At 46.7% G+C, this 16499-nt stretch overlaps 3 protein-coding genes across 3 annotated transcripts; 2 read left to right on the plus strand and 1 right to left on the minus strand.

Annotated features, from left to right (window-relative positions):
* The first annotated feature begins 1599 nt into the window (after window positions 1-1599).
* Window positions 1600-5769, plus strand: GTPBP8 (GTP binding protein 8). The gene is made up of 7 exons (XM_088158907.1): window positions 1600-1941; window positions 2245-2343; window positions 2813-2943; window positions 3291-3390; window positions 3813-3931; window positions 4368-4492; window positions 5094-5769. Exons 1-6 carry the CDS (start codon window positions 1648-1650, stop codon window positions 4450-4452), a joined length of 828 nt encoding a protein of 275 aa, XP_088015033.1. The 5' UTR covers window positions 1600-1647; the 3' UTR covers window positions 4453-4492; window positions 5094-5769.
* A 2009-nt stretch (window positions 5770-7778) lies between these two features.
* On the plus strand, window positions 7779-10143 carry TAF13 (TATA-box binding protein associated factor 13). The gene is made up of 4 exons (XM_088158908.1): window positions 7779-7881; window positions 8006-8084; window positions 8561-8658; window positions 9492-10143. Exons 1-4 carry the CDS (start codon window positions 7855-7857, stop codon window positions 9660-9662), a joined length of 375 nt encoding a protein of 124 aa, XP_088015034.1. The 5' UTR covers window positions 7779-7854; the 3' UTR covers window positions 9663-10143.
* Window positions 10144-10584: 441 nt separating this feature from the next.
* On the minus strand, window positions 10585-16212 carry RMP64 (ribonuclease MRP subunit p64). Its single transcript, XM_088158903.1, has 9 exons — window positions 16044-16212; window positions 15720-15874; window positions 14877-14953; window positions 14638-14769; window positions 14225-14302; window positions 13025-13386; window positions 12284-12345; window positions 11601-11851; window positions 10585-11147 (listed from the first exon to the last, which is right to left on the minus strand). Exons 1-9 carry the CDS (start codon window positions 16195-16197, stop codon window positions 10751-10753), a joined length of 1668 nt encoding a protein of 555 aa, XP_088015029.1. The 5' UTR covers window positions 16198-16212; the 3' UTR covers window positions 10585-10750.
* Between the last annotated feature and the right edge of the window lie 287 nt (window positions 16213-16499).

Raw genomic sequence — 16499 nt, forward strand, 5'->3', positions numbered from 1 at the left:
GAAAAAGGGTCTCTGTCTCAAAGGAAAGACAGTGTTCCACAGGATGTCCAGGCTGGCTTGGATGAAAGGTTGAACATCAGGATACTTTCATGTATTACTTTTATAAAGATACTGATGAAATTTACTTATATTTGATGGTGTTAAAATCTTTGTACTTTGAAGATGACATGTTTCAAGGACATACATTTACTTCTGTGGTTTTACAGCTCTATGTACTGTAGTCATGAAGGAGAAAAATGTAAAAATAATTATGCGTTTTTCTGATAGGAAAACAGCACTCTGATACAAATCAATTAAGTAGTAAAACTTCAGGGGTCTTCTTACTATAGTGTGAACATAGGTGCCAAAAAACCTGTGTTCAACAGTTTTGTGGTTGGTTAGGGTTTATTTTACTCAAAATAAAACTGACCTATACATAGTTCTCCTTGAAGAAATGGATTTTTTTCCTGAAATTACTTAATTTTTTACTTATTATACAAGCACTTGGAAAACTGGTGGCTGCAGCCGGGAGTTGGATGGTGCTATAGGACAGGGCTGCTTTGCCCCACTCCCTGACCAAAAAGGACATCAGCACATGGAGCCCTCAGCAGCTCCACAGTGTGGCTGGGCTTGGCCTGAGAACACACATAAGAAGGCACAGAGCGGAAGAGATGATACAAAACTGGGAGGAACTGTTGGCTTGCTTGAAGGTAGAGGCCCTGGAGAGAGGCCTCGATAAATTAAAGGACTGGGTAATCACCAACAGTATGAAATTCAACAATAGAGAGTGCTGGATTCTGCACCTGGGATGGGGCAACCCTGGATGTATGGACAGACTGGGGAATGAGATGCTGGAAAGGGACCTGGGGAACCTGAGTCAGCCCTGGAACCAGGAGGGGCAAGCCTGTCCTGGGAGGCATCAGGCACAGCATCACAGGCGGGCAAGGGAGGGATTGTCCTGCTCTGCTTTGAGCTGGGGCAGCCTCAACTTGAATATTGTGTACAGTTTTGGTCACAACATAAGAAGGATATAAAGCCATTAGAGAGTGTCCAAAGTAGGGTAATGAGGATGGAGAAGGGTAATGAGGGGGAGCCGTATGAGGAGTGGCTGAAGTCACCTGGTCTGTTCAGCCGGGGGGAGACTTAGGGGAGCCCTCATCGCAGTCTAGAACTTCCTCTTGAGGGTGAGAAGAGGCACAAGAATGATCTCTTCTCTGTAGTGATCAGTGCGAGAGAGTGGCCTGAAGTTGTGTCAGGGGAGGTTTAGGTTGGATACCAGTAAAAGGTTCTTTGCCCAGAGAGTGATTGGATACTGCAACAGGGTCCCCAGAGAAGTGGTCACAGCACCTAGCCTGACAGAATTCAGGACGTGTTTGGACAACACTCTCAGGAACGTGATGTGATTCTTGGAGTGCCCTGTGCAGAGCCAGGTGTTGGATTTGGTGATCCTTGTGTGTCCCTTCCAATTCCGCACATTCTGTGATTCTATAAACAGCCGGACCTGCGAAGCATCCCCGGCGCTGGACGCGGACAGCGGGCACGCACGCCGTTCCGGGCCCTAGGAGCCCTGGGCTGGGTGGGACAACCCAGGGCACCGCCCCGTTGTCCCGCCCCGCTGTCCCGCCCGCCGCCTTCCGGGCCGGCCGGCTCCCGCCTGCAGCCGCCGGGATGCTGCTGACCCGGGCGGGCAGTGCCGCGGGCCGGGCCTTGCCACCGCTGGCCGCCCTGTGCCAGGTCCTGCGGCTGGAGCGGAGCCGCCGCACCGCCATCGTGTTCCCGCTGCAGAAGCTGGAGCGGTACCTGGCTCCCGGTACCGACACGGCGCGGTTCCGCCTCTTCCAGCCGGGGCTGGCCGCCCTGCAGCGCGCCGAGGCGCTCTTCAGGTCCGACCGCGGGCACCCCATCGACTGCGTGAGCTCTGCCGTGCGCATGGACCATGTCCCGCCGCTGGCCCTGCCCGAGGTCAGGCGAGCGCTGCCCCCGCGCCCCTCGGCCGGGACCGGGCTGAGCTGCGGGGCTAAAGGGTGGTGGAGTGGTTGTGTAGCTCTGTCAGAACGCTGCGCAATATGTGGGGCACTTACTACTGCTTTTTAAAAGATGGTTTATTTGTTGTTCCCTGTTGTACAACTCGGCAGCCTGCCATGTCCGTGGCACAGGACACCGCTGTCCCCAGCCACTGGCAGCACGGGCTGGGAAATGACCAGGACTGGCTGCAGCGAGAGGTGGGCAGGTGTAGATGTGCCCTTTTTGCGTCTCCCCCTGCAGGTGTGCTTCATCGGCCGAAGCAATGTGGGGAAATCATCTTTAATCCGGGCCTTGTTTTCACTGGCTCCAGAAGTGGAAGTCAGAGTGTCAAAAACTCCGGTGAGTGATGTTTTTAACTTCCCTCCATTTGGGTCATAAGCTGGTACCAGTCCAGAGGATAGGGCTGAGAAGGGTGGGAGGGAACAAGCTCTTCAGTAGCCTGAAATGATAGAGAGTGCCTGCTCTGGTTGCCATCCTCATGGATTGGCCTTGCTCTAGCCCAGGAGGAGGCAGAAGGAGCCCTAGTCTTCAGGCAGGGGAAGGAGCTGCACAACCTGAGCAAGTGTGCTTTAAAGCCCTTTGAGAAGAACCAAGTTCAGAGCTCCACTAAGGTATTTTTAGTTTGTTTTATGGATAGAGCCATTCAGGATTGATACATGGGTAGGCAGAGACTGGGCAGTTCAAAGCATTCTGGGAGGGCAGGAGTCTAGCATAGCAATATTTTGCAGAGCATCTCCTAGTACACTGCTTGAAGCAGCTGTTTTAACAACCATCCCTGTGCTTCATCTTGCCTAAATCCTCTCTTCAGGGCCACACCAAGAAGATTAATTTCTTCAAAGCAGGGAAGTACTTTACTCTGGTGGATATGCCAGGATACGGCTATCGTGCCCCGCGAGACTTTGTTGAGATGGTGGAGGCCTATCTGCAGGAGCGGCGCAAGTAAGGGACCCACCTGTACCTCACAGCACAGGGAGAGCCAGATAGACACCCTATACGGTGTCATGTAATGAGGGGAGAAAATGCAGAGGGGTAGTTCCTTCCATACATTAGTTCTGACATAATTTCCCTGGAAGCTTCTGCAGTGTCACTCATTCATGCTCAGACAGATCAAAACAGCAGGAAAGATTGAGGTGCTGCTCCATGCTGACCCTCAGTTTTCATGCATGGCTTTCCTTGGCTCTTCCCATCCCCAGACCCCATATTACTTGTTTTTGCTTATGAATTTGCAAGCAGCAGAGCAGGCGTGAAATAATGGTGACAATTACTGTTGCTTATATTTCTGGCAGCTTGAAGAGGACTTTCCTATTAATTGACGGTGTAGTTGGACTTCAGAAAACAGACCACATTGCAATAGAGATGCTGGAAGAGTTTGGGATTCCTTATGTGGTAGGCAATGCTTCATTCTTGGGTTGGTTATAAGATACAGGTAATCTATAAAGGTGTGTACCCTCTACCTGAGCTTATGCAAGTTGATCTACCTAAGCAGTAACCCCACACTCTTTATTGTTAATAAAATATGTTTATAATGTGTTGAGGGAGACAAGTGGGATTTAAGAAGGATTTGTGTGTGGTTTATTAAATAGATGTATTTTTTTCAGTGCTCAGCTTGAGCAGCTTGAAAAGGCCCACTCCTTATGCAGGCCATAGAAGTGTTTTGGTGAACTGTATTAGACCATTTTTCCCCCTAGATATGACCAGAGCTTTCAGACTGCTTTGTAAGATGGTCTAGGACTCTTACAGATGTTCCAGGTTAATAGCAAAATAATTTTACTTTCTTCTTTTAATCTTCCCTTTCTGGATTCATGCAGATGGTGTTAACGAAAATTGACCGAGCTTCCAGGGGAGTATTGTTAAAGAACGTACTGGAGATCCAGGAGTTTGTAAAGGAGAACACCCAGGGATGCTTTCCTCAGCAATTCTTGGTCAGGTAAAGCTCCTCTCCACTTGTGCTGTTTCTTTTCTGGCGATGAGTTCGGTAGGGCAAGATACCTACAATAAACTCTGTCTGATCTCGAGGCAACACCTCTCTGTGCCCCAAGGATAGAGGGTGGGCTGCTAATGGGAGAATGTCCCTTTCCTTCTTCCCCCTTCTCTACAAGTGAGTGAAGTTTGGTGCTTCTTCCTTTGGCCTTTCTCGAAGTGGGGCAGCAGTTCCTGTGCTGCACGGTAGCAGGCTTTGCCATTTTATTTGGAGTTCTGGTAACAGTAAGAGCTACAGTTGTTGGATTACACAGCCAAAGTGCAGAGTCTTCCCAAGGTGTACTGTGGGACATGTAATTGAACACAGCCAGTGGCTGTTTGCCTTTATTACCGCAAGACACAGCAGTATCTGGCACTCAACATCTATGCCTCTGTTTCCACAGTTCTGTGGAGTTCACAGGGGTTCACTTGCTCAGGTGTTTTGTAGCCCATGTTACTGGAAACCTGCCCACTGTTGAGGCCAGCTGAAAAGACCTGCTGATCTGCTTGGCTCATCAGGAACAAAAAGGTACCAAAACCAGAGGTCTGGGTTTTTTTGTTGTAAATAACCCAAGTTACTACATGGTATTTTTGAATAAATCAGTATTTATAAAGCTACATATTTTCTTTATTAAGTTCATCAGTTCAGGAAGTTCGCAGTGTGAATTAATCCAGGTTATTATAAAACTGTTTCATAAAACCTGCATGGTTGTGCTAAGGAGAAAAAAAAGTAGGGAACCTCCATAGAGAAGGAAAGTTTTAATACATAATTTCCTCTCCCTACATTGAAATATTCAAAAATCTATTACTCCATGCCTAACCTCTGCTATATTTAGGATACTAGAGACAATCTAGTAGTATCATTAATAAAGAGACATTTAATATCTAAGAAAGAAAAACTACAGCCCTAACATTAAGAAAACTGTATTGCCCAGTTGACTGATACACAGAGGTTTACTTCTCTCAGCTGGGGTTTGGGTTAGGATAGCAGGGGCCAAAAACTACCTCCTGTGCAACCTACCTGCTCTAAGGCCATGCAGAGTGGAAGTAGCCAACCAGTTGTCTGTGAAGGTGTGTTTGACATCTTGTATATTTTACTTTTCTAACTCTTTGTGTCCTGTGTTCAATAGGTGCAGCAGGATAGCATGCCTTGCTTGCAGACTCGAGTTGTCCCTGTTTCCCAAGGATGAAGGAAAGAATACATCTTTAAAGGGATCTGCTTTTCTATGAGTGTTGGCTTGAAACAGAGTGGAATAAAAGACTGACATCTGGAGGAGTCCTGTCCTGCACACTGTCACAAGTCAGTGCTGCATCTACCTTCTGGTTTGAGGTCCAGCATGAATTTTTGCAGCTCCAGTTGGATGCATTGCCAGATCTGAGGCACACCATCCATGATCTGTACCAGTTCTATCCTGACCGCTAAATCACAATACTGATGTATCCTGTACTCCTTAGGGGAACTGCATCCCACAGCAGCTGTGTTTGTCTAAGAGCACCTGAAACTGTCCAGTTAAAAGGCAGAACTGGACAAAAGGAAGCCAACAATAGCAGCACTCATACAGGAGAACTTAGTCTGAAGCTATGAAGTGCCTGTGTCAAACCCTCACACTCGGTCATGTCTTGGCCAAATGTGGTTATGCAGTTGTCAAAGTTATTTGCATTAAGTGTTTAAACCTCAAGAAAGGAAAGTTCTTTTCTAAACCACTCTGACAGTACAAATGGACTAGAAATATTACTGTATTGCACTATGCAATTTCTTGTAACACACTAGACATGAAACAAGATCTCTTTTCAGCATACATATAAGAAGAGGGGAATGTGAGGAATGCAGTAAATGTAGCTCTCTAGCTTCTGCATCTTAGTGATCAAACCTGTACTTCTGTTAATATTTTATCTCTAATCCCCAAATACTGCAGGGCAAAACAGCCCAAGGGAGGCATGGTCCTAGAAATGCAGTAGTAGCTATACAAATGGAACAGGTGAAAGTGAACACTTCAGGAAGGGTCTTTTTGTAGTATCTTAAAACCAGGATCTTCCAAAAGCATCAATCTCGTCAAGGCTGTAATTTTCAGAGCCTCAGCCGTGACTGAAGATTGTCTCAAAATAACCCTGAATATGTAAAAAAGTGCAGTTCTGGTTTTAGTCTCTCTTCAGAACAAAACCCTTTACATTACATTACAACCCCTTACAGTGCTAGGAGGTCTTTTACTAACCACTTAAATACATTAAATACATCCAGTTAATTCATTGCATAAATAAACTGGATGTGTGTGCATGGAACATTAGGTACCATCTCCTTCAGAAGCAGCTTTACCTCTGGACACCTTGGTTTTATTCAAAAGTGCTTCAAATACTGGAAGAACTCCTGCATTTTGCTCAGCCATTTGCAGGTGAGAACACTACAGTTTGATTTTTGAGTGTGACAGTGCCCCTGTGACAAAACAATAAATAAAATCAAGTATCTCCCTAAACAATAAAACTTATATTTACAGGCTTTAGGTAAGCAGGTGTCTTGACACACTACTGGACTATTTTTTTGCCAGGTTCTTAAAGAACTGAGTTGCAAAGTGAGGAGCTGCACTTTCTCAGTCCGGGGACACAAAAGATCTCCCTTTCTTTTGCCCTCATTGATGAGTGGCAGGTGGGCCTGACAGCATACTGATACAGTAAAGGTCGTTTCAGTTTTAAATTCAAATATCTTTAGTTGTTTGCAGAGTGTAAGCTTCACCAAAGGCTACTGTCATTACTTGGTAAAGCTTTCCCTCTTCTTCTCTGTTATTTACAGAAATGAGTATTAGCTTCCATGGAAAAGGATTTCACCTTGTGCATCTTCCCTGGTCTTTTAGCAGTACTTTCTCCATTTTCTTCCTCTACTGTGTCTTGTCTTGTGTCTGGTCTGGTCTGGTCTGGTCTGTCACCATAACCTTGACACTAAAAAGGCAGTATTTTTGCAACAGTGTCCAAAATTAGAACATTGCAGTCTGGACAGGTGCACTAGTAGATCAGTAAAAACTGGTTGAATAATTGAGCTCAGAGCATGAAAACCAGTGGGTCATACTCCAGTTGCATGGCAGTCATAAGTAGAACACAGCAAAGACCCATTCTGGAATATGTTCAGTTTAACATCTTCATGAGTAATCTGGAGGAGGAGGTGCACTGCTACCAAACGTGCCTAGGTGGAACAGTGGACATGCTCAAGGGCAGGGCTGGAGGAAAAGGGATAACAGCAACTATATCAAATACAACTGGACTGGAGCACCGCCCTTGCAAAGACAAGCTGAGAGAACTGGGGCTGTCCAGAAGGTGGAAACCTTATAGCAACCTTCCAATATGTGAAAGGGGCTTAAAGAGAAGCCAGAGATGGCCTCATTAGGAGCTGTAGTGATAGGACATTGGGGAATGGGTACAATGTGAAAGAGGGGACTTAATTTGGGCAACCTGGTCTAGTGGGAGGTGTCCGTGTCCATGGCAGGGGAGGTTGGGATTAGATGATCTTTAAGGGCCATAATTCCAGCTCCTTTACATTCTTTGGTTCTGTGAACGTGGGCGTGTTTCTTACTGAAGGGAAGGAAAAGCCCCTGCCAACCGAACAAACCGACGGTGAAGAGACCCTTTCTGACCTCGTGGCTGACCCTCTTTCGAGCACAGGGGTCAACAGCCACCTCCCGAGCTCACTTTCAAACCACGCTATCCCGATCCGGCAGGCCTACAATGAGTATCATATCCAGGTTTGCGGAAGATCACCCGAGCTACGCCACAGCCACACGAGGACGGCCTCCACACGAGCAGGCACAGCGGCGCCGCCCAGCCCGGCCGTCCCGCCCGGCGCAGCTCGGCGGAGCCGCGGGGCGGGGCCGGGCCGCCCAAGCTGTTCCGGGCCGCCGGGCAGCCATGGCGGATGAGGAGGAGGATGCGCCGGTGAGTGGCGGAGGGGCTGCCCTTCCCGGGGATCCACAGCCCAGCCGTGGGCGGGGAGCCGACGGAAAGGGGCCGGGGCCAGACGTGGGCTGACCGCGGCCTCCCCTCCGCTGTGCCCGTGTAGTTCGAAGAGGACGCGGAGGACGCCGGCGGGAGCCTGGACGGCGGGCAGGGCAGGAGGAAGAGGCTGTTCTCCAAAGAGCGTAAGTCTGGCGGGGCCACAGAGCCCTGCCCAGCGCGGCCGGGTCACTCAGCTGAAACCCCGAGCTGACAGCTGTAGGGTCCTAGAATTCACTTCTCCTTAGCAAAACAGCGGCTTTCATAATGTACCTTGGCTGCAATTGCATAAATCTGCCACGTAGACTCCCCTCCAAAATACTGCTAGGGCATCCTCTGAACCTAGCTGTGCCCAAAGTCAGCTGCACTGTCACTGTTTTGCAGCCTAAATTAATATTTAAAAGAGCCTGTCCTCAGACATGCTTTTCTGTATATACAGCTCCTGTCCCTACAGGGCTTTTGTTGGCTTCTGTTTATTTCCTGTGTTTCCTCAAGAATTGTCCTGCCTGACAGACCAGAGTGCCATCCTGATGCCGGCATGTGCAGGCTGGTGAGCTCTAACTAGATGTGTGCAGCACTGAATGGATGAAAGAAGCCTCACGCTGAGTGTTTCTTTGCACAGTAAGGTGCATGATGTATGGATTCGGGGACGACCAGAACCCTTACACAGAATCAGTGGACATTCTTGAGGACCTGGTAATAGAGTTTATCACTGAAATGGTAAGTCAGCTCTAGATGGCATGGTCAAAACACCCTTACCAGAACTTTAACTTTCTGAAGGTTAATACCTCTGATTCAAATACTGCATTATCCCAGGCCCCAAACTTCTGGCATTAGTAGGAGAAACATAAACTTGGATTTTTTTTTTTCCAAGATTAAAACAAAATTTATGCATCTTGTTCCATGTGGATTTAGAACACTGAAGTCTTTAAGCAGCACCTAGATTAGTATTATAGGAGAAATACCCACCAACTTTGGGGTTTGCTGCAGCATCTCTGAATGTGCAGCTGACAGAAGGCTCAGATTTGAAAGTCTGTCAACTTTTTGTGTTTGCCCAGTATCTGTACATGGATGGAAACTTAGCTCTGTTCTACAAAAGAAATGTATTCTTGGGCCTGAGGCCATTTCTCTCTCAGACCTGGATACTGTTTCAAATTACCCAAACATTGCCCTTTCTTTTGAAATGTTGGTCTTTCTTATCCTTATCAAAATGCCTTACACTGTCCTCTGATATGGGTACCTCACATTGCTTTCAAGTTGTGCCTAATTTTCAGTCCTTCTGCAGGCTGGATGTCCTATGTGTAATCTGGCCTTAGTTTTGATACCATTATGTGATGTATATATATAGTGGTTATGCTCGGGGTGTAAGTAGCTGGGGACAGCAGTGTACATCCATGTTTACTAGGAAGTTCTCTAATGACTAGGATGATGGTGCCCAGAACCTGCAATTGCTTACTTTTTTATTATAAAATGACGGGGAATAAAGTGGAATTGAGAGCTTAAAAAACACCGTGGCAAAGGGAACGCTGCTGACTTTTTTTCCCCTCTAACAGACACACAAGGCCATGTCCATTGGGCGGCAGGGTCGTGTACAGGTTGAGGACATTGTCTTTCTAATACGCAAGGATCCCCGGAAGTTTGCCAGAGTTAAAGACCTCCTAACTATGAATGAAGAACTGAAACGAGCAAGAAAGGCTTTTGATGAAGCAAACTATGGGTCTTGATTCTGCACACAAGCTGCACTGGGGCATTATTTGGGCACCTGCTCCACAGTAAGAAGGAAAATCGTGTGTGTTTGCAAGGTTTTTTCAGGATGGAGGTCACTGCTGGGATGTCTGCTCTCACTCCCAGTCTTTTCTGAGAAATAGTCAAGCAGCTGAAATGTTACCTAATTGTATGTGGTATACTTAGGTATTTTCATACCATTTGATGAAATGAAAAAAAGAGCTCTAAAAATTCCTGCAATGGTAGGAGTCTGTTTGAAGTAGGCCTGTGTTGAATCAGATGGCTCGAGAGCTGATGATTCATGATGCTCTAAAATTGTTTCATTTGTCACTGGTTATTCCTGTGACAGGAAACCCAGAAAATGGATCCTCGTTATCTGTATAAAAACCTTAAGCTCAAACAGGTATCAAAGTTGTGCTCTTTGCTCTGTATATGCTTTTTGAATAAAACTTAAGTTTGTGCTCACGTTTCATAACTAAATATACATTGATCAGTTCATGCAAAGTGGGCAATACAGGATTACTGTTGCAGGCCACAGCTGTGCTTTTCCCTACTTCTGTAACAGCTCAGGGGAGGTAGGTTAACTCCTTATTTCAGAACACTCAACAACTGCTTAAACAGCACTAATACTGCACATCAAGGCTGTCCCCTCTACAAGCAGCACAGAAGGAAGGGTGTAAGGCTTGGAAAGGTGTTGGCAAGTCTTTTGTCCAAAGCAGAGTGAGTGATCAGCTGCAGCCTTTCTGCCGTGAATGGGAACTATTTGCACTGTGGATTTGACAGCAGCATTTAACATGTGGTTGGGCAATAGACAGGGGACACTGATTAAAGGTAACAATCACTGTTCCTGGACAAGGGTACATAAAAGGATGGCGATTACTCAGTTATTTGGAACACCCTTAAAAATATAAAAATCAGTCATTAAAAAAAAGCTGTTTTATAAAAACATAATAAAATAGTTGTTACTTTCTTAACAGAATTCAGGATGTGAGTTACTGTGACACCATTAGGGTTCAGAGGGGTTTACTTGAAAGAAACAAAACAAGAAACTAGATTGACTGACCCCTTTCCTTCTACAAGTTCAGGGTCAGACATCTATTGCTGCAAAAATAGAATCAATATCTGTGTTCTCTGCAGCTTCTTTCCACACTGAGCCAGGGCTTCCTTCCAGCAGCAGCTGCTTAGGGGTGCCTGTTGTGCTTCGTCTGACATGTCCTGCATCAGTGCTGGAATGTTCTTTCTGACTTGGAGACCCATCCTGGTAAGCTGGGAGGATGAGTAATGCACCGTTCTCACAGACCCCAAAAGGCTCAGGAGGCTTTTGCCCACTAGTCTTTAGAGCTGTCTTCAAGAGTTCAGATGATCTGATCCTCCTTTGGCAGAACCGTGCCCTGAGTTGCTGCCTTGGCCAGCACGTGTGTTGTGACCCGTACAGGAGGTATTTACAGACAGATGCTTTGACACAGTGCAGCTTTTTCTTCAAGCTTAAGAGGAGAAAAGTGCACAAAACAGAACTTTATCAGCTACTGAAGTGATACTTCATTTGGAGTTTGGAGAGATTTCGTTATTTGTCTCTATAATTTTCCTTATCATACCAAGGAAACAGAACAGCACCTTGTACAATAGTAGCCAAGGCACTCTGAATAAAGACAACCTTTGCCTCATATGATTGTTACCATAAAACACGCAAATGATTTAAGTTTCATTTTCAGTCTCTCTCCTAAGTATTGTACATTTGTTAGCCTTTTAAATAATTTTTAAATCACAAGTGACTGAAGCTAAACAGAATGCCCATGCTCAGCACCCATTAACCTGAATTAGTGATCCTGTGTTTTAAAAGAATGGCTTCGACCACTGTATTTCACTATACTATAGCAAAATACATAGTTAAAATGTAACGTGTTAGACTCAGAAATCCCACACCCATGCAAAACTACCTGTATCCTTGAGCCTCCACATGGTGCAGCCGGTTGCTTTTCAACAACTTGTTGCGCAGAAAATAAGCTTCTGATTTGAATTTGTAGTTTTTGCACCACAGAATAGATTTTCTGAGTGCCTCTGACAGCTCTCCAAATGATGCAGCTGTTTGGACCATCTGCACAAGAGATCCAATGTGCTGTGATTTTGCTATTCGAGACAAAAGTGGTGATGACTTTGCTTTAAAAGGTGTTGATGCAATGCTTAGACCCTGAAACAAAGTAACAGAAATAGTGTTTTAAAAGGATGATGTTATGATCCTTTCTGCTGGAAGGGAGCAGAACACAGGAGATTTTGAAAACATTCCTTATTTTCTAAGGGGAAAAACAAAGAGCAGTCTTGTTTTGTGGAATACAAAAAGAGGCAGATAGTTAGAATTTGTATTTCTGTCTGCTACTGACTTGCTCTCTGATCATTTGACTTGACAAACCAACAAATGTCCAAATTCCTAAGCAGATAAGTAGTGGTTGACTTTCTGTGCAAAGCTTCCACACTAGCCTGAGTTGTTAGACAAGCAAAAATAAGGCAAGAAAAGACGACATTTTCAATCAGGGATATCATGTTTGAAGTGTTAAAAGAGTCTTTAAAATATAAAAAAAACCCCGAACCACCAACCTAACATGTAAAACAATACCATACAAACCTCTTGTGTTGGATGTCTGGCTGGCCTAAGCAAGCTCTTCACATCAAACTCTGGGTACTTCCCTACAGAGAAAGAGGAAAGTTCCCATTACAACACTGAGATAGTTTTATTTCTTTGCACAGAGATGCCACAGAGCTCTCAGCAGGCTCACACCTATACTCAACATTTCCAGGCAAACTCAAGGGGACTGCACTTGTCGTGCATTGCAACTGGCAAGGAATGAAGAGCATGCAGAGGTTTACAGATTGCTGCAAAGGAGAATTTAATGGGTAAAAGCTTTCAAACAAACACGTGGACAGCTGCAGTCACTGGCCATAGTCCTGACTTGCAGAGGAAGATTTGGGCACATTTCAGAACCAGCAAGCACAGGATACTCCCTGTGCACTCTGTACCTACAGCCTTACCTACTCTTGTACGGACTGCACATAGTTCCCATAGCTTCTTAGCTATGCAAAAGCAGGGAAGTACAAATAAGTATTTTCAGGACCTGTATACTTGCATTCATTACCTGCTTCTCTCCAGGCTGTATCCTGTTTAAAAGAACCCCCCCCAAAAATCATGAAACTGATATTATCCACAGCTTTATAAAGGCAAGGGCACATGCAGCACTCTCTTCTTTCAAAGACAGGGAGCTTGTACTAGAACCACACTGGGGGTAGTAGAAGTGCTTGGCCCTGTTGGACAGAAGTTGCAGTCAGTCTGTGAGATGTCAAAAGCCATTACATTGGCACAAGGCTTTACCTCTCCTGGCTGTGGGCACCACAACTGTCTCCCCAATGTCCACGGCGCACGGGATGCTGTGGTTTTTAACAGCACTTGTACAGGTCTCAGATTTCCTCTTTTTCTCAACCTTTGATACTGCCTCTGGCATTGCTGGGAAGAGCTTCTTCATCCAGCTGGCAGATTTTTTTGTTGTAAGCATTTTAGCCTTTTGTTTCTTTGCCTCAGAAGATATGTTAGCTCCAAGGAAATCACCAATATCAGAAGGGAAGGTAAACCCCTTGATATAAGGGGTCTGTTGGGTCTCAGATACCAGATGAAGCATTGTTGACAAGGCACTGTACAAGGACGTGAGGGTCTCCAATACACACCTGTACTGAATCCTGAGGACAGAGGAGAAAAAGGAATGGAGTCTTCTCGAGCAAAACATGATGCTCACTGAACAACTACCCTCCGCTCAGCTGCTCTTTCCCTGTTTCCCCTCAGTACAAATTTACTTTTTTACGCTCCATTACCCTGCTTTCCTTAAGCGTGAGCTTTAATGAACTGTTCCAGATCAGAATGCAGTAGTGACTTAACTAGCAAATTCTGATCAGGAGCTCCTCTGCTTCTGTAGTTTTGCTGAGTGCCACACTTTGGACCCATCAGGTTCTTGGGTGACATCCAAGGTGCCATGAGGTCTTCCCACAAAAGCACCCTCCACCAACTCAGGCCTGATGCTGTAAAATTGCCTGCAGTATGTTTCCTGGAGTTACAAGATTTCTTGTGCCAAAGAAAGTTGTTCTAACAATGTTGTTACGCCTTCAATTACAGACAGCAGTTATTCTCCCAGAATGAGAAAGACTGGAATACAAATTTTCCTGGAAAACTCAGCAGTATAATAGAACATGCTTATCCCAGACTGCCACGAGGCAGGACTTACTCCTTGCTGCACAGATTACCAGGTGTTTGTGGCAGGCTGACACTAACACTGTGATTTCATTACAGCTACATAGAGTTTGCTAAGAGTCAAAAACAAAGCCTTCTATAAGAGCGTGTAAGAAGTCTCTCTCCACTTGTACAACTCTGCAGGTGCTAGAATCAAGTCCAAAGGCATGGAGGGACCCTCCCTCCCAATTGAATAAATTTCCCTTAGCAGCGAGGCCTAATTACAAGCTCTTCTCCCTGACAGGCACATCAAACAGACAGACACAAACAAGACAGACTTTTGAACACACAAACCAGAGCCGGCTCAGGAGCCCTGAAGCCACAGTGTTCAGGAGTATGAATTCCTTGGAGCAGAGGTGTTTAACGGACAAGCTGAAGATTACAGCAGTTAAGGTTAAAAAAATAAACAGCATGTAATGAGACTTGCTGAACACACCAACTAGAGGCAATTCACAAGGCGATATCCTGGAATAATCTGGAAGATGAGTATCCAAACTTTGGATTGCTCAAGGCCAGAACAGCTGCCAGCCAAAAAACCTGAGGTTCCTACACAGTAACTTGAAAATAAGGTGTTTCGCTATCAAAGAAACTTCAAGTTGCACATATGAATTGCACAGTTGAGTCCATCAGCAATACAGGGCCTCATGAGATCTCATGAGGTGCTACTGGTGAACTCTAAGAATGTTTTTGTGGTGAAAAAAGGATACAGAAAAGCTTTACAGCAACAATCCAGTAGACGTAGTATGAGCTTGCAGGCTCCCAATACCTTCAAAGCCACTGTTTCCAGAATAGGCTGGCTGGGAACCAAGCACTCTGCGTGGGCTTTGGATGCAGTTTTCCTGTGTTGATACAGGGATGAAGAGTTGGTTATGATCTAGCAGCCTCTTCCTTTAGATCTGCAGACTGAGTTAATGGATAGTACAAGATATGGGATCATGACACTTACTTGGGAATCAGTTCCACCAGAGTTTCCAGGCAGCCCACCAGATTCATTTTCCATAGGCGCTTCAAACATTGCTCTACCTAGGAGAAAAGAAAACTCCTTTGACTGGTATTTTGAGAGACTGAGTGCCCTGGTCTAAGAACTGTCACTATGTTAAATGACACCTCCTTATCAGTTTAACAGCCCACACTGCAGGTTTGTGTGATGGGATGTTCTGGGACATTTCTATATCTGCACTATGATGGAAAACATCCCTTCATCACTCTACAGTAAATATAGAATTCACTGAAGGACTGGAGTAGCCCATGTTTAACTGGTGCTGCGTGATTTCCCTGCTGTATACAAGGGCCTTTACTACTGGATGTCAAGAAGGAAAACAAAGCAAGAAGGTAAACACCATTCCTACTCCACTTCAAAACAGTTATTTGAAGATGCTGACAACCCATTTCTTGGAAAACTGGCAAGGTGTTCACTTTTCATCTTAAAACAGAAAGTATCTAATAAGCAGGACAGGATTATTATTCCTCTCTCCCATTATTACAATTAGTTGAGAATGATGTCCCTGTATTATTCAGGTATTCAAAGGTATGGAATTGTACCTACTTCAGGTTTCAGCATGAGTATTGGAGACCAGGGCTGGAAAATGGAAATTGCACTTGCTGCACAGGGCCAAGAAACCCACAGGGCTCGACCATGAGAGAACAAAAATGTACATGCTCCCAAACTTTTTTTGCACGATGCTCTGGGTGCCAAGCGCTACTCCAAAGACTTTTCGGGGAGTGGTGACTGGGGGTCGGGAGTACCCAGCTGCTGGGTCTCTGGCACTCAGGCGGGGTTGGTGCTCACCTGCTGCAGGGCCAGGTAGGGCCGGTGCCGGAGCAGCTTGCTGTGGTACACGTAGAGCACGGCGCGCAGGACGCGTCCCTCGGCGGCCAGACCCGGCCCCGACAGCCGCTTCCCGGCAATGTCGCACCGCCGCCGCAGCACCGACAGCAACCTCACTGCGGGCGAGACCCGGGCACCGCCTCAGCGCCGGGCACCAGCGCCGGGCACCGCCTCAGCGCCCGCCGCCGCTCCGGCCGCTCCTCCAGCTCCCACCGACCGACCACCCACCGCAACCCACGGGAGCGGCTTCATACACCCCCCACCCCCTCGGCACCGCGCCGGGACCTGCGGGGTGCCGGGCCGCCAGCGGCACCGTGGTGCTGTTCGCGGGCCAGGGCACGTCCAGTCGGTTCCAGGGCATGCCCTGCCCATCCCACGCCGGCCTGGGCGCCGCCATCTTCCCGCTGCGCACGGCGAGTCCCAGCACGGGCGGCACCATCCGGGCAGGCCGGCGGGGAGAGTTGCGGGCTGGACCAAGTCACCCTGCGGGGGTGCGCCATGGCCCGGAGCCTGGCTCTGATGCACTGCGTTCCCAAATACCATAAGCGAGAAGGCAAATAACTATAAATTATGAGTGTTATTCACACTTTGTAAACCTCGCAATTCTCCACTGTGTGCCTCGGGAGCTGTGGCCGTTGGGAGCCAGCACAGCAGCGGCTGGGCTGCTCCGTGAGGCAGTGCGGGGGTGTTGTGGGGGTGACCCTTGTCCCCAACGCTGCAGCTGTGCCCTCGTGTCACACA

Source organism: Sturnus vulgaris, chromosome 2, assembly GCF_052056855.1.
Source record: "Sturnus vulgaris isolate bStuVul1 chromosome 2, bStuVul1.hap1, whole genome shotgun sequence".
NCBI lineage: Eukaryota > Metazoa > Chordata > Aves > Passeriformes > Sturnidae > Sturnus > Sturnus vulgaris.

What these genes read in the sequence shown, in the direction of transcription:
- GTPBP8 (XM_088158907.1), top strand. Translation starts at nt 1,648, where the DNA reads ATGCTGCTGACCCGGGCGGGCAGTGCCGCGGGCCGGGCCTTGCCACCG. An exon ending in CGCCGCTGGCCCTGCCCGAG is followed by an intron (nt 1,942 to 2,244) that starts GTCAGGCGAGCG and finishes CTCCCCCTGCAG; the next exon opens with GTGTGCTTCATCGGCCGAAG. An exon ending in TCAGAGTGTCAAAAACTCCG is followed by an intron (nt 2,344 to 2,812) that starts GTGAGTGATGTT and finishes TCCTCTCTTCAG; the next exon opens with GGCCACACCAAGAAGATTAA.
- TAF13 (XM_088158908.1), top strand. Translation starts at nt 7,855, where the DNA reads ATGGCGGATGAGGAGGAGGATGCGCCG. An exon ending in ATGAGGAGGAGGATGCGCCG is followed by an intron (nt 7,882 to 8,005) that starts GTGAGTGGCGGA and finishes GTGCCCGTGTAG; the next exon opens with TTCGAAGAGGACGCGGAGGA. An exon ending in GAGGCTGTTCTCCAAAGAGC is followed by an intron (nt 8,085 to 8,560) that starts GTAAGTCTGGCG and finishes TTCTTTGCACAG; the next exon opens with TAAGGTGCATGATGTATGGA.
- RMP64 (XM_088158903.1), bottom strand. Translation starts at nt 16,197, where the DNA reads ATGGTGCCGCCCGTGCTGGGACTCGCCGTGCGCAGCGGGAAGATGGCG. An exon ending in CCTACCTGGCCCTGCAGCAG is followed by an intron (nt 14,954 to 15,719) that starts GTGAGCACCAAC and finishes CTTTTCTCCTAG; the next exon opens with GTAGAGCAATGTTTGAAGCG. An exon ending in CTGGTGGAACTGATTCCCAA is followed by an intron (nt 14,770 to 14,876) that starts GTAAGTGTCATG and finishes GTATCAACACAG; the next exon opens with GAAAACTGCATCCAAAGCCC.